The 12,941-nt window shown below is 38.3% G+C and overlaps 1 protein-coding gene across 1 annotated transcript in view; it reads right to left on the reverse strand.

Annotated features, from left to right (window-relative positions):
* Window positions 1-12,941, reverse strand: part of TTC37 (tetratricopeptide repeat domain 37) — a 41,841-nt gene that overhangs the window by 22,297 nt on the left and 6,603 nt on the right. Inside the window, exons 7-24 of the mRNA XM_026044102.1 lie at window positions 12,576-12,674; window positions 12,380-12,488; window positions 11,383-11,523; window positions 10,586-10,687; window positions 9,614-9,747; window positions 8,861-8,947; window positions 8,676-8,779; window positions 8,445-8,571; window positions 7,141-7,320; window positions 6,389-6,513; window positions 5,668-5,921; window positions 4,287-4,389; window positions 3,308-3,484; window positions 2,101-2,245; window positions 1,780-1,858; window positions 1,612-1,673; window positions 1,433-1,489; window positions 268-336 (exon numbers count right to left, since the gene is read on the reverse strand). Of these exons, the coding sequence (XP_025899887.1) occupies window positions 268-336; window positions 1,433-1,489; window positions 1,612-1,673; window positions 1,780-1,858; window positions 2,101-2,245; window positions 3,308-3,484; window positions 4,287-4,389; window positions 5,668-5,921; window positions 6,389-6,513; window positions 7,141-7,320; window positions 8,445-8,571; window positions 8,676-8,779; window positions 8,861-8,947; window positions 9,614-9,747; window positions 10,586-10,687; window positions 11,383-11,523; window positions 12,380-12,488; window positions 12,576-12,674 (2,154 nt within the window). The remainder of the gene's footprint in view (window positions 1-267; window positions 337-1,432; window positions 1,490-1,611; window positions 1,674-1,779; window positions 1,859-2,100; window positions 2,246-3,307; window positions 3,485-4,286; window positions 4,390-5,667; window positions 5,922-6,388; window positions 6,514-7,140; window positions 7,321-8,444; window positions 8,572-8,675; window positions 8,780-8,860; window positions 8,948-9,613; window positions 9,748-10,585; window positions 10,688-11,382; window positions 11,524-12,379; window positions 12,489-12,575; window positions 12,675-12,941) is intronic.

Here is a 12,941-nt window from a genome sequence, read left to right on the forward strand (position 1 = left end):
TATACCAGCTAGTTTATCACACAGCTTCACAACAGCATCAGCCACATAAAATCACTATGTGAAGCCATCTGAGCTTTCAGTTGCTTTCCCTACACAACACTATGGAAACAGAGGGTCCAATCCACCTCTCCAAGGAGGAAACTTCTATAAAAAAATTTTGACACTAAAAACTAAATACAAAGAAGAGCTAAAATGGAGTCTACATCCTCTCTACCTTGTCTAACAACTACTTTCGGTGCACAGGTTTACGATTTCCTCGTGTCTTACCTGCCCTATCCAGCATTGTAAGTAGGAAGGCTCCAGAGACTGGGCTATCTTGAAGGCTTCATGAGCTTGCTGTAGAATTAAAGATAATTCTGTTGAACTGTCTGGCACGGTAAGAGAGTACGGTTGAGTATACATAGTTACTGGTATACAGGAACGGTTTTCATGGACAACAATAGGTCACTGCTAAAAATATCTACTGTGCCATACCAAATAACAGTGCATCACTGAGCGAAATTAAAGCAGTTGAGTCTTACTGAAAAGGTCTTTGTAAGACTAGAATTACTTTCCAAATCCACTTCCTCCTCGTAACTGCTTTGAGCTGCCAAATCAAATGTTAGAAAAGCTAGCATTTTAAAGCCAGGTTTCAATTTTGGAAGCCTCTATTTCTTCCATGAAAACATAGATAAACAGACATCTTTCGAAAGTTAAGCTGATTTACCACCTGCAAGTGATGTGCTTTGCTCTGGTTTGCATATGGTCAGAGTTCTTCCCTCAATGCAGCACAAGGTCAGCAAAGTCCTACCATTAATGGCCTTAGAGGTAAGTAATCTGTAGGATCAAATTGTTTCTCTTAAAAATAATTCTCAGTCTGATCACCACATTTCTCACATCAAACAATTTCAAAAAGAGATCTGTACTTCTGACCCGCAAATAGGTCTAAACATAGCTGCATAACTGGTCTAGACATTATTCTGTAATTTTTCTCCAGAGAAATTCTGAAGGTTACATAAACTGTGGTAAATATTAAGATATGCCGATAAATAGAACCTAGCTACCTATGGGAAACTCAACAATTAAGTTCAGTTTACTTGTGATCTACAACTAAAGAATTCTACAAACTTGGTGTTTATTAGTTTGACTAGCTACTTTTTGCTCCATTGAAAGTTTTTATATTTCATAAACTGATTTAAAAATCAACCTCAATAGTCTATGAAAAGATTGCTAGAACTCATCTACTCAAAAAAAAAAAAACCCACATTTAACTCATCTGCACAACTCAGGTATGGTAGAGCAGCACATTTTATTTAGTGCAAAGGAAGAATGTTTCTTGAATGTGAGAAGGAGGCTCTCACTTTGCCCATACATTTGCTTCCATATACTCCCTTAAAAAAAAAGGGGAGGGAGAGCTGTATTTGAAGATGAGGAAAGGGAGAAAGGGAGTTACCTCAATGTTTTCGGTTACTAGATACAAAACCCCCAAGTTGGTCCAGGCAACAACATTCTAGACAGAAGAAATAAAGTTAAAATCAACATATTATTGTTATATTCAAAAATAACTCTGCAGCAGAAAAAAGAGTTTTAAATGCCCACTTGAAACAGATGGTAACTGCCTACAGCACTTACATTTTGCTCAGCTTGAACAGATTTGATAAACGAATGTTGAGCAAGAGCATAATTTTCAATAGCTGGAAAAGAGAAGAGCTAGATATAACTAAGTTTCGTGAACAGCATTAATCAATTTGCCTTCTAATTTAGGACATTTTGCAGCTAGGGGTTTTACAGAAGACTTACCACTACAGGAAGCAACTACACCAAGTGCATTCCAGTAATGATGATTTTTGCTGTCAAGCCTCACAGCTTTTTTGATACACTAGAAGAGAATCAAGTGTGAATTACATCAGTAGGAGAGCAAAAATTATGACTTGGAGCATTTGCTTATTCAGAGACTTAGCTTTTACTGAGGACAAAGATGATGCATAAAGGCATCAGAGCCAACTTCAATTTTTTATATATATATATATAAATATGTGGTTTTATATATATATTATATATATATATAAAATAGGGTTTTATATATTTATATAAAAACACATACACACACAGAGGGAATACCTGTAAAGATTTCTCTAACAGTTCATTGGTCTCATTCACGTCAGTGCCCATTGCTGTCAGGTGCTCTGCTTGTCGATAATAATTTATTCCTAGATCACACCATATGCTGGGCAAAGGCGCCAATTTTAAAGCTCTGCCGTAACACCTACAGAAACATGAATCAGAGAAGCATTATTCATAGTCTCTTCATGGACAGAAAACTGAGAAACACACATAAACCAAATAAATGTATATAAACACAAACAAAAACCAGACAAGAACAGAAAGAAACAGTGACAACTACATAATTATAAATGTAACAGGACTGAAAGTTGTCACACACCTTTTTCAGTGTTGTTGTTGGCTGTGGTTTAACTCAGACAGTTTCCTTCACAGAATCTATCCTGATCTCAACACAGTTTGTGCTGCCCGACAGTTGTAAGGCCACAAATGTGTAACACATCCTAACTACGTTAGGTGTAGTATGTGTGTTGCCAATTAAAGCAGTCACTACATACGTCATTGCTGTCATTCAGGAGTTCACAGTTAATCACAGCAGTTAATCAGATTTCACCTAGGAAGTATGTTATTTGATCAAGTACCCTGGAAAGCAACCTCAGTGATATATCAAGAGGTTATCGTGTCATGGTAGAGATTCACTAAGGAGCTGTTTTTCTTGTCTGTCTCAACTTACACATCCAACTGCGCAAAGCTCAGAGGGATCCACAGAAGGGGCTACAAGAATCCTATAAATATTTTCTATTGACATGAGCTTCCAGGGCCAGGAACAAAGAACTTCTAATGTAATCTAGATCCAGCACCTAGGGCTAGAATTGATGGCATTTTTATAAGAAAATTTAAGAGTATTACTTTGAGCTGGGATAGTTCTGACAGAATTAGCTAGTGTCTACTGCAGCTTCTCCATTTAAAATGGCACAGTTTGCTGAGTGCCAGGCAGAATGCAGGCATGCTCTGGAGACAGAGGCAACATGACAGGGTGCGACGTAACAGTGCTAACATACACAGTGGCAAGCCTGGAAACACATCCTGCAACAAGTGGGGAAGACATTTAGAAACCATGTGAGGCCCTATCAATCCACCTCAAATTTTCACTCAGCACACAGGTGGGGAGAGCGTTAGTTTCCTTTTGCTCCTTCTGGTCTAGGATACTGAAGACGCCAGTAGTGGGCACAAGTGGTTAGACGTGCTTGAGAACAAGCATTCCTACCTTCCTCCCAGGGTGAGCAGCTCGCTTTTCTGCAGAATCTGTTTGTCTGCATTTTTACCAAGAAGGCATCCTGGAACTTGAATTTTCACTTTGGTTGGTGAAAGGACGTGCACACTAGTACATATATCTCCAAGCAGTTTCCAGAGGCAACACATATCAGGATTGCATTTTGCTGCCCTGTAAATTAATAACAAGCATACAAAATATTGCAATGTTCAGACATTGCAATACTCTTTTCTGAGAGAAAGTTCATAGTTTCAAACAATGTCTCTATGTCAAATGTAATCAATGAGCTATTTGATTTCTGAATTTATTTTTTATCCTATTTAAGTTCTAACTTAGAAAAGTCAAAAATACCTTAAAGCACAGGGAAAGAGACAGAAACCAAGAGAGACAGATAGACTACCACATGCCAGCATCTCTCAGCTTTGAGATCAAGAGTCAGCTCTGAAAATCAGCCATTATTTAGTGGCACACCAAATAACTACACCCACAATTCCATTTTAGAGGATCATCACATTTACAAACACAAGCAATTTGCAGAGGCTTGAAGAACCCTCTACTAAAAGAGCAGCTACACCAGTTTACTTAAAATACTGCAGCAGTTCTGTCTGAAATAAAAAGATTGCAACAGAGATGAAACAATCTCCTGTCTTCCATCAGTTCTGGTAGGACACCCTCCCCACCACACTGGTCCCAAACATAAAACATGACAGCCGAAGGGAAATGAGTGTGATTAAACACTTGGGCTTTAATCAAAAGACTCAGTATTTTTAAACAGAAGACAGGAGAAAGTTCTGCAACTATCATTCACTCAAGCAGTCTAAGCCCACCATGCAGCATTTACGCCATTTTCAGTAGGCACGTGCTTATTTCTTGATTAGGAACTTAGACTATTTGATTTAAAGTTTAAGTAAAAGTTCCCAAACATTTCCCACAAACTCAGTGGAAATTAAAACCGTTAATACGTAGTACTAACCTTGTAGAAAATTCAAGAGCCTGCTCTATATAATCCATAGCCTTCCCATCAAAATACTGATCAAGGGCTGATTTTGCCAGCATGAAATAGCATTCACCAAGTCCTGTAATCAAACGCATACCTCTGTGAAACATAACAGAACAAATTCATAGGGATGTGGGCAGGAAGGGAGATAGGATAGGCAACACACTTTGATGGAGTGTGTTCATCTCTTCTCTAAGCACTTCACTAGAGAAACAGCAACATCCACTGACATCTACAGATCATAAATATATTTCTTCTATATGTGTATGCACTCTGGTAAACTCCTTTGCAAACTGTTACTGCCCTCAACTGATGCCTTCCTGGCTGAAAATCAATAAAGCTGCCTACCTGCAATTCTCTCTAGCTCTATTGTGAGTTTTTGCCATGCCGCTTGAGTCTGGCAAATTCCGAGAGACAAAACTAAATGGAGAGGATAAAGGAAAAGCTATCGGTAGCCTTTTCAGGTGAGAAGCTTTTCCTAGTGTCACACTAACCCAACACTTCTGTTCTAGTTTGGCAATAACTAGCTGACATTCAACCAAAAGACAAAGGTCTTTTATACAAAGAAGACTCCACATCTTAAAAACACGTCTATATCAAGCAGGAGGCAGCTTCTGCACAAAAAAGACCCAACTAAAATACGGAATTAGTGAGATGCACATAAACAGTGAGAATGAAGGCAAAACAACATAGAGAACATGAACAGAACAGTTGCTCATTGGCTACCAAAGTCATACGCTGCTAGTATTACATATTGGGAGGATCAACATAAACAGGAATGCAGAATTCCTGTTCCACCTTGCTCCAGCTACATATGAAAGACACCTAGGGCCACCTCTAACACTGATGACACTCCTACCAGGGATAGGTTACTGCTGTTTTTAATGACTCAAACTCACAGAAAGGTCTGAATCTCCACGGTTAAAAACACAAGGGGAAGACCACAGAGTCAAGAGCAGGCAGAACATAAGCACAGCCCACCTTTTAGAAACAGCAATCTGGATCATTGCCTGCGTATACCTGAGTAGAACTGCAGCATCTTTAGCTGGTTCCAATTTGTATCTTAAAAACTCTACCATCTTGCTTGCTAGATGCATAGGAATAATCTCTTTCTGTACTTATTTGAGAGAAATGAAAATCCAGATGTGTGGGAATGATAAGAGCTCTTCAGATATTGCAGGTTACTATGCTTTTTCCCCCTCCCCTTACCTCCTTTCTTTTTTTTTTTTTTGGACTCTGCATACCCCTAGCCCAAGCCACATCGGCAAACCTCAATACATCTCAACCTCTTCACAAGACTGAAGTACTACACCATGAAGAAGGAGAAAGGAGTTACTTTCATATTCAGATGCAATACCTTTCAGCGCAGGCATGTAATCTTTTGTCTTTGTTAAGATTTGTTGATAGGTAGCTATAGCCTCTTTGTATTTGCCTTGGATCTGTTGAATTGCTGCAGTTTTGTAAACACTGTATACAAGCTCTGGGTTCAGCTCACTGGCCTTTGTGAAGGATTTCAGAGCTGTCATATAGCTACCTCTGCTCAAATAGGCCTCCCCTAGAGATTCCCAGCAGTTGGCATCCTTTGGATCAGCTCTGACAGCTGCCTGCAAACTGAAGATATAAAAATAATAATGATAAAAAATGATAAAAATCATCTAAATATAAAGCACTACTATTTACAATAATTAAAAGAATCATCTTTCTTTGTATCATGTGTTCTCAGGACACAGACATGTGTCCTGACAACCACACAGAACTTTTAAACAAGTAGCATTTGCATTTTCATAGTGCACAGTATAAAAGTCTAGACCCTGTACCTAATTTTGGTTCAGTCTTCAGTGCTATACCATGCTTGTCTATGGCTGTCACTGTTGTTAGCACAGTGTTATTAGCACCAAACTCTGCTATTGCAAAGAAAATGTATTGTGCTAACTCTGGAACTGGAGACAGATAGAGCTTGCTCATTTTCTATTGTGTGGTAAGACCATCCTACAATTAGTTTATTTTCAATATCTACTAAGATCAAAGACTATTTTACCAGCATTTATGGGAAGTTTTTAAAATACTACTTCTCTTACTCAACTACAGCTTGCAACGGCTGATCAGTTCTCAAGTAGTAGAGTCCACGTTGAAGCCAGGCCCATTTGGCTGTCCCAGTACTTGCTTTTTCGGTTACCTCATTCAAGATTGACAGAGCAGTGTCCTGAAAAAAAACAAAAGAAAAAAAAAGCCAAGTTAGCAGACATCTGTTTCCGAAGAACAAAGTTATTGCTTGAGAAGAATACTTCTAATCCAGCAAATCATTAGCCTGCCTAATCTGTTAGTTACTATAATGGAAAAATGTTAGAGTTTTGTTTTGTTTTTTTTAAGCTGGCAGGCTGAGTGGCGGAGTAAAAGGGGCAATTATCACATCTAAAAATGTCTTTAACAAGTAGACAGTAGCTTCTTACAAAGTATGTAGAGACAAGTTTTAACTAGAGAAGGGTATAAGTATCTGCAGCAAGTCAGATGCTCAGTCTGACTCTCTAGATGCTCCAACAGAATGTCAAAGTACAGATCTTTGTTCTTGTTTTTCCCCTCTCCTTTGTGTTATCATAAAGCTAAATCTAAATAATGCTTTTCATTGCTACAGTGTTATACTTCACTCCTCCACGCTTCCACAGAGACATAATTCAGAATTGAGGCATAACATTGAAGCAGTTCAGCTATAAAAATAATGGCAAAGCACCAGGTTCCCAATTCCATTCTGAAATACAGAAGCCTAAAGTGATTCTAAGAAACAGTTTAAAAGAAACCCAAAACATCAGTGATCCAAAACTATGTACAATACCATGTCTCCAAGTTCCACACTCAAGTCTACAGCTGCAGATCCTGATTCTTCATCGGTTCCATCCAGTTCAAAAGCCTTTTTATAGCAGCCACGAGCTCTACTTTTGTCTCCAGCAATATCTCTGTAGTAGTTACCTAAACAGCAAAAGACACTTCCCAAGTAGCTGTCCAATTTTGCAGCCTATAAGGAATAATATGAATATAACTCAAGAGTGCATTTTGAAGCACAACAAATACAGATCCAGTGATCATTACATGTACAGTCTCTGCTTAATCAGTTATTAAAGCAAAGTTTAAATATTCTACGTATTACAGATGAAGTTCAAATATTTCTGAGATTTAAATACGTGCAGAAAATGTGACACCTCAACGCCAAGCATTATAAACAAAGTACATGAAGTACTGTGTGTTGATAACAAGCAGTTCCTTACTGCATAGGACAGCATCTTTTAAGGTCTTCTCCCTCTGAAAAAGGTATACTTGCCAGATTAGGTTATATCACAGAAACCCACAACTGTCAAGCAGAACAACTTCGACAAAAACAAAAAGGCTCACACAAAATGCTTCTCTGGAGATCTTTAAAACCCACTTGGATGCAGCCCTGTGCCATGTGCGCTAGCAGGGTTGGACCAGATGATCTCTGGAGGTCCCTTCCAACCTTAATCATTCTATGATTCTATGAAAATGGTTTAGGTTTAAAGTCTTTTTCACGTCAAATACACTGTCCAGAACTCTGTTTTTACAGAAACTCTAAGTGATGGGATGCCAAAAGCTACGACCAAGTTATACAGCCAAGTTGCAGTCTCTACATATACTCTTTGTATACTCACTTGTTACCAATAATGATACCAGACTACATCTTTTCTGTTCATATTCTTATCTGCATGCAGAGAAAAAGCCACAACCAAATACCCAAAAGATTCTTTTCCCTTTCTCATTTTGTATTTTGGACTCCCCATTTCAAGATGCTTTCACAGTTCTGTGAAATACCTGGATACCTGGATACCTACAGGCCTCAAATCCACACTCCTAGAGAAAGGAGATCAAGAGAACAGCCACTACGTTTGACTCCCTCAAAAGCTAAGTGAATTAGGTGAAAGGAGAAAAGCAGCAGGAAGACTTCAAGTAACTGGACAGCTCCTTACAGTGGTTCTTTGCATAGTTGAACTTCCCAATTTACAGACTCCAGAGGACTGATTATGTAGACTGAATAAGAGGCTTCTCATTCCATGCAGTGTATTTTCTACACTGGGTTCTGATACAGGGAAATGTTAATTCTTCATGAATAGCTGAAGAAGTTTTTACCTTCAAGAAGTGTGTCAGGGTTTTCCCTTTGTCTTTTTTTGTCTCATCACTCATGAACCAATATGTGAGCCCCAGGTACTGATGATACTCTGCAGTTTCAGCCTTTCTTTCAATAGCATTTTGAAAACTAAATAGAAGAAACAAACACCAGATCAGACAAACTAAAAAAAATTGAACCACACTGTATTCTATTTTCCATCACATATTCCCCATGGGAATCAAATACAGTACCTTTTTTCTGACTGTTCATAGTTCTTTTGGGAATAATGGATGAAGCCCTGAAGAGCATGGGCCTCTGCCAGATCAGGGTGGGACAACAGAAGCTCGTGTGAAATCTGCAAAAGGGTATTCCCTGGTTATTTCCATATGAAATTCAAACGTTCTGCTATGCGTATATTTTACAACACTATACAAACCTTTGAAGCTTCTTCTGTTAAGCCTTTGTTTAGGTAAGCCTGGCCTCTGAGAGCTAAGAGCACGGGATCACTGCCGGCATCCACAATCTAGAAAACCAAACAATCACAGTCAAATTATTCGCTTTCCAGATTAAGTAATCACAGATACTCAAAGCATAGATATTAAATAGCAGTAGGGGCAGAAGGAGAGGGAAAAAAAAAAAAAAAACCCACACACAAAAACACACGCTTTATATTTAGATGGTAGACTGCGGAGATGGCTTTTGCTGGAGAATAGGTAGCTGAGCAGAGAGAGCAAGGACAAAGTTGAAGAGGTCTAAGTACTAAGCTCATACATTAACCCATGGAGCATAATAGAAGGAACATGAAATAAGAGAAGCAGCCTCTGCTTAAATCTTTCCCAGTAAATCTTCAAGCAGTTGCTCCTGCTTATCGAGTAGTACAGAGAAGACGGGAGTAACATTATAACCATAATTCAAACAAAGATAAACACAAGCCACTGCATGAGCAAGAACCCAGGAACACTTGAGCAAGACAGGATAAAATCAAATCAATCAATCAATAAAATAGAGAGACACAGACTGTATTGTCTACCATAAAAAAGAATAAGGAAGGTAAGGTAAGTAATGGTAAGGAGTAGTCTAATTATTACAGAAAGTGGAAAGGAAAGGGAAGAAATACACAGTTTGGGTTTTTAGTGCATAAAGCCAGGAGCATATTTTTGTAAAAGAATGTTTACATCAATGAAACTACCTGTTCGAGTGCATTAATGGCCTCTTCTGCAGTCTCAGCATTAGCTATTTTAATCAGAGTCTCTGCTTTCAACTGAAGAATAAGGTTTTTCTGCTGAAGATCAGAACTTTCAAGAGGTCCAAGAGTTTTGAGAGCTGTTGGCAAGAGAAAGTTTCATCAAGTAAAAACGAAAAAGGAATGAAAGAGCTCTTCTCAGTGGTGGCCAGTGATAGGACAAGAGACAGCAAGTTGAAACTCAGGAACTTCCATCTCCATATGAGGAAGAACCTCTTTCCTGTGAGGGTGACAGAGCCCTGGCACAGGCTGCCCATGGAGGCTGTGGAGTCTCCTTCTCTGGAGATCTTCCCAACCCGCCTGGGTGCCGCCCTGTGCCTCAGACTCTGGGTGTCCCTGCTGAAGCAAGGGGGTTGGACTAGATTGATCTCTAGAGGTCCCTTCCAACCTCAACCATTCTGTGATTCTCTGAAAGAGGATCACCATTTCCAGTATTTTAAAATTTTTGTCTTAAAAAATTGTAAGACCAAGGGAGCAATAGCTAGAGTCAATTCTTTACTTTGTATTTATATTTTTATTTTTATATTAATTCTTTATATAAATCTTCATACCTTTTGTTTACAACCATCAAATAATCATGGTTGTTTTCCAATTAGATGAGCATCACTAGGTCAGAATGACTGCCCTCATTGTCATCTAGCATGGAGAAAAAGTTACTATCAAGGTAAGGTTTGTTAATGTATTGCACTGGGTGACAACATCTCATTTCACAGTTTTTTTTTTTCTTCCTCAAAACATTCCTTTGACTAGAATCTTATTTTGTAACACTGACTACGAAGTCTCGTAGTCTGTCTATGAGGTTCAAGTCTTTTAGTCTTAGACTAAAAAAATTTTGATACCTATACCTGTGGTCCCAGGTAGTTATCAGCTGTTTGGCCCAGTTTTTTGATTTTTGATTAAGTTTGCTCTTTCAGTTACCTTGATTGCAGGACAGGACAGCTTCTTTGTGCTTGTGCATTTTCATCTGTGCCTGTGCCAAATAATACCATCCTGATGGACACTGGCTAATCTTCTCTAAACCTAAGAGAAGGGTTAAACAAAGTTGTTTAGGGCTGCAAAGATGCTGTGGATGTTGTATTACCATCAAAAACATTATCACTAGATAATCAGAGTGAGACTTACAGTTAATAATTTCTGGGTCTTACTTTAAAACTGTTCTCAACTTACACACCCTTCAAAATAAGGTAAAAGAGAAGAAAAACGTAAGCTCTCGTTATGATTAGTTTCAAGGAACCTAAGGAAGTTCAACAGAAAGAGTCCTTCCCCTACAGAGGAATAATCTCATGCACCAGCACAGGCTGGGCTTGACCTAATGGAAAGCAGCTCTGCAGTGAAGGACCTGGTGCTCCCTGTGAACAAGAGTTTGACTTCATAAATTCTCTATTCCTTGATGCTATTGTTATTTTTACTGCTTCATCTAGTTGGTTTCCAGTAACAGCCTAATTAAGCAGCTTTAAAGATGAAAATACCACAGAGCTGACCGTGATAGCAGATAGCAACACTGGACTTCTCTGAAGTTATACCTAAAGCTACGCTTAACAAACATCTAAATCCTAAACCAGCCAAGGAGCTAAGCATTCCTTTGCAAACTAAGGGTCTTTTTGCAGCTTGCAGCAGAACTGACAAGGTATTTTAAGTATAAAAATCCCTAAAATATCCACTGTAACCCGCTGCTGGTTGAACTAGAGAATCTATACTTAATATTACATACTTACCTTCAGTAAGGCTCTTAACAGCCTCTTCATATTTCCTTTCCTGGAGATATTTTATACCTGAACCAATAATGCCTGGACCACTACTTGGGTCCATCTCCAAAAGTCTAGAAAAACAATGCAGGGCCTCTTCAGTGAAAGTACCTGGTTTCAGGAAGAGAAACATTTTGTAGACCTGCAGATTTAAACCAAAACAAAAGTCTCCAACAACCTATCTATATGAATAAATCCCTTTAAAAGTAATATCTCTCTTTTCAGCTTAAGGTAACGAGCTTTTAAAAATCTATTGATCTCTTTTCCAAAAGTACTATATGCCTAATGGGGTGGGGGGAAGTGGTAGTAACCTAAATATTCACTGCCTCCAAAAAAACTAACACATAGTACAAAATACAAATTTTATCCACTCAAGTTACTATATACATACTTTCATAATATATGACCCTTAAGCTTTTCACTCAAGCCAAATGCCCTAAAACACTCTGCCACAAATAAACCAAAATAATTTCATTCCAGATTATGTGTTACCTACCCACCAAATCACTGTGATGAGCTTGCTGAACAGTTTTACTGGCAAACCACTAGTTAAACATTTTGGCTTAACTGTAACTGATTCCACTGTTTTACACTGAAGTTCAGCTGTGGATCTACTAGTCCCTATACAAAGCAATTGCAATGATTTGTGGCACGAGACTTTGAACTGCTGTTAAAAAACTTCATTTGATCATCCTTTTTAACTTTATATGTTAAGAGCATTGCATTTAACTCAATATACATGTTTGGTTAGAGTCACTGTTATGTTCGAGCCTGTTTCTTTAAAAAGCTAAAGAAATAGCAAAACACTTCTCACAGGCAAATAAAACTACAGCACAGAAAATAAACAACATGCTGGTACAGGCCCCTGAAAGCCAAGAATTCAAATTTTTCTGAAGGAGGTCATAAAGGCAGCTATTAAAAAAAGGAGCTATTTTAAGCACTAAAATATCTAAAACCATCTACTCACCTGACTGAATAAAGTGCAAGCAAAGTACTTCTAAAGGATAACTCACAGTAGGATATAAAGCCATCATATCATCACAGGTCTTCTTCAATCTCAGTGTTTCATGAGGAAGCTTGAAAGGGGAAAAAAATGTGTGCGAATCATCAGCTGTGGAATGTTATGCCTATCCACTGAAGAAAACAGAACAAAGAAATCTTACTTTTGACAAACACTGAATAAAGTCTTTGTAGAGATTTTGGTGCTCATCACTGGGAACACTGTCACAAGAGTTCACTGCATGTTCAAATGCAGTCAAAAGCTGAAATAAGAAAAAATAGGAATGCAACAAGCAATAAGTCTAAGCATGTATCCTTCAGAGTCAAGTGTGTATTTCAACCTATCTGCATTTTACTCATGAAGCTTATGTATATACTGTGAACAGAGATAGCTACAAAAGAACTAAGTTCTATGCTATAGTAGTCAAAGAGGACACAAAGCACATTAGTCTATCAGCACCAAATGAAATGAAGTGTATTACAATATAGCAAGAGATAGCAAAAGGAAAGCTGAAATTTGTAGCAAGCTA

This window comes from Nothoprocta perdicaria, unplaced genomic scaffold, assembly GCF_003342845.1.
Source record: "Nothoprocta perdicaria isolate Ctin4 unplaced genomic scaffold, notPer1 scaffold_35, whole genome shotgun sequence".
In the NCBI taxonomy this organism is placed as follows: Eukaryota; Metazoa; Chordata; class Aves; order Tinamiformes; family Tinamidae; genus Nothoprocta; species Nothoprocta perdicaria.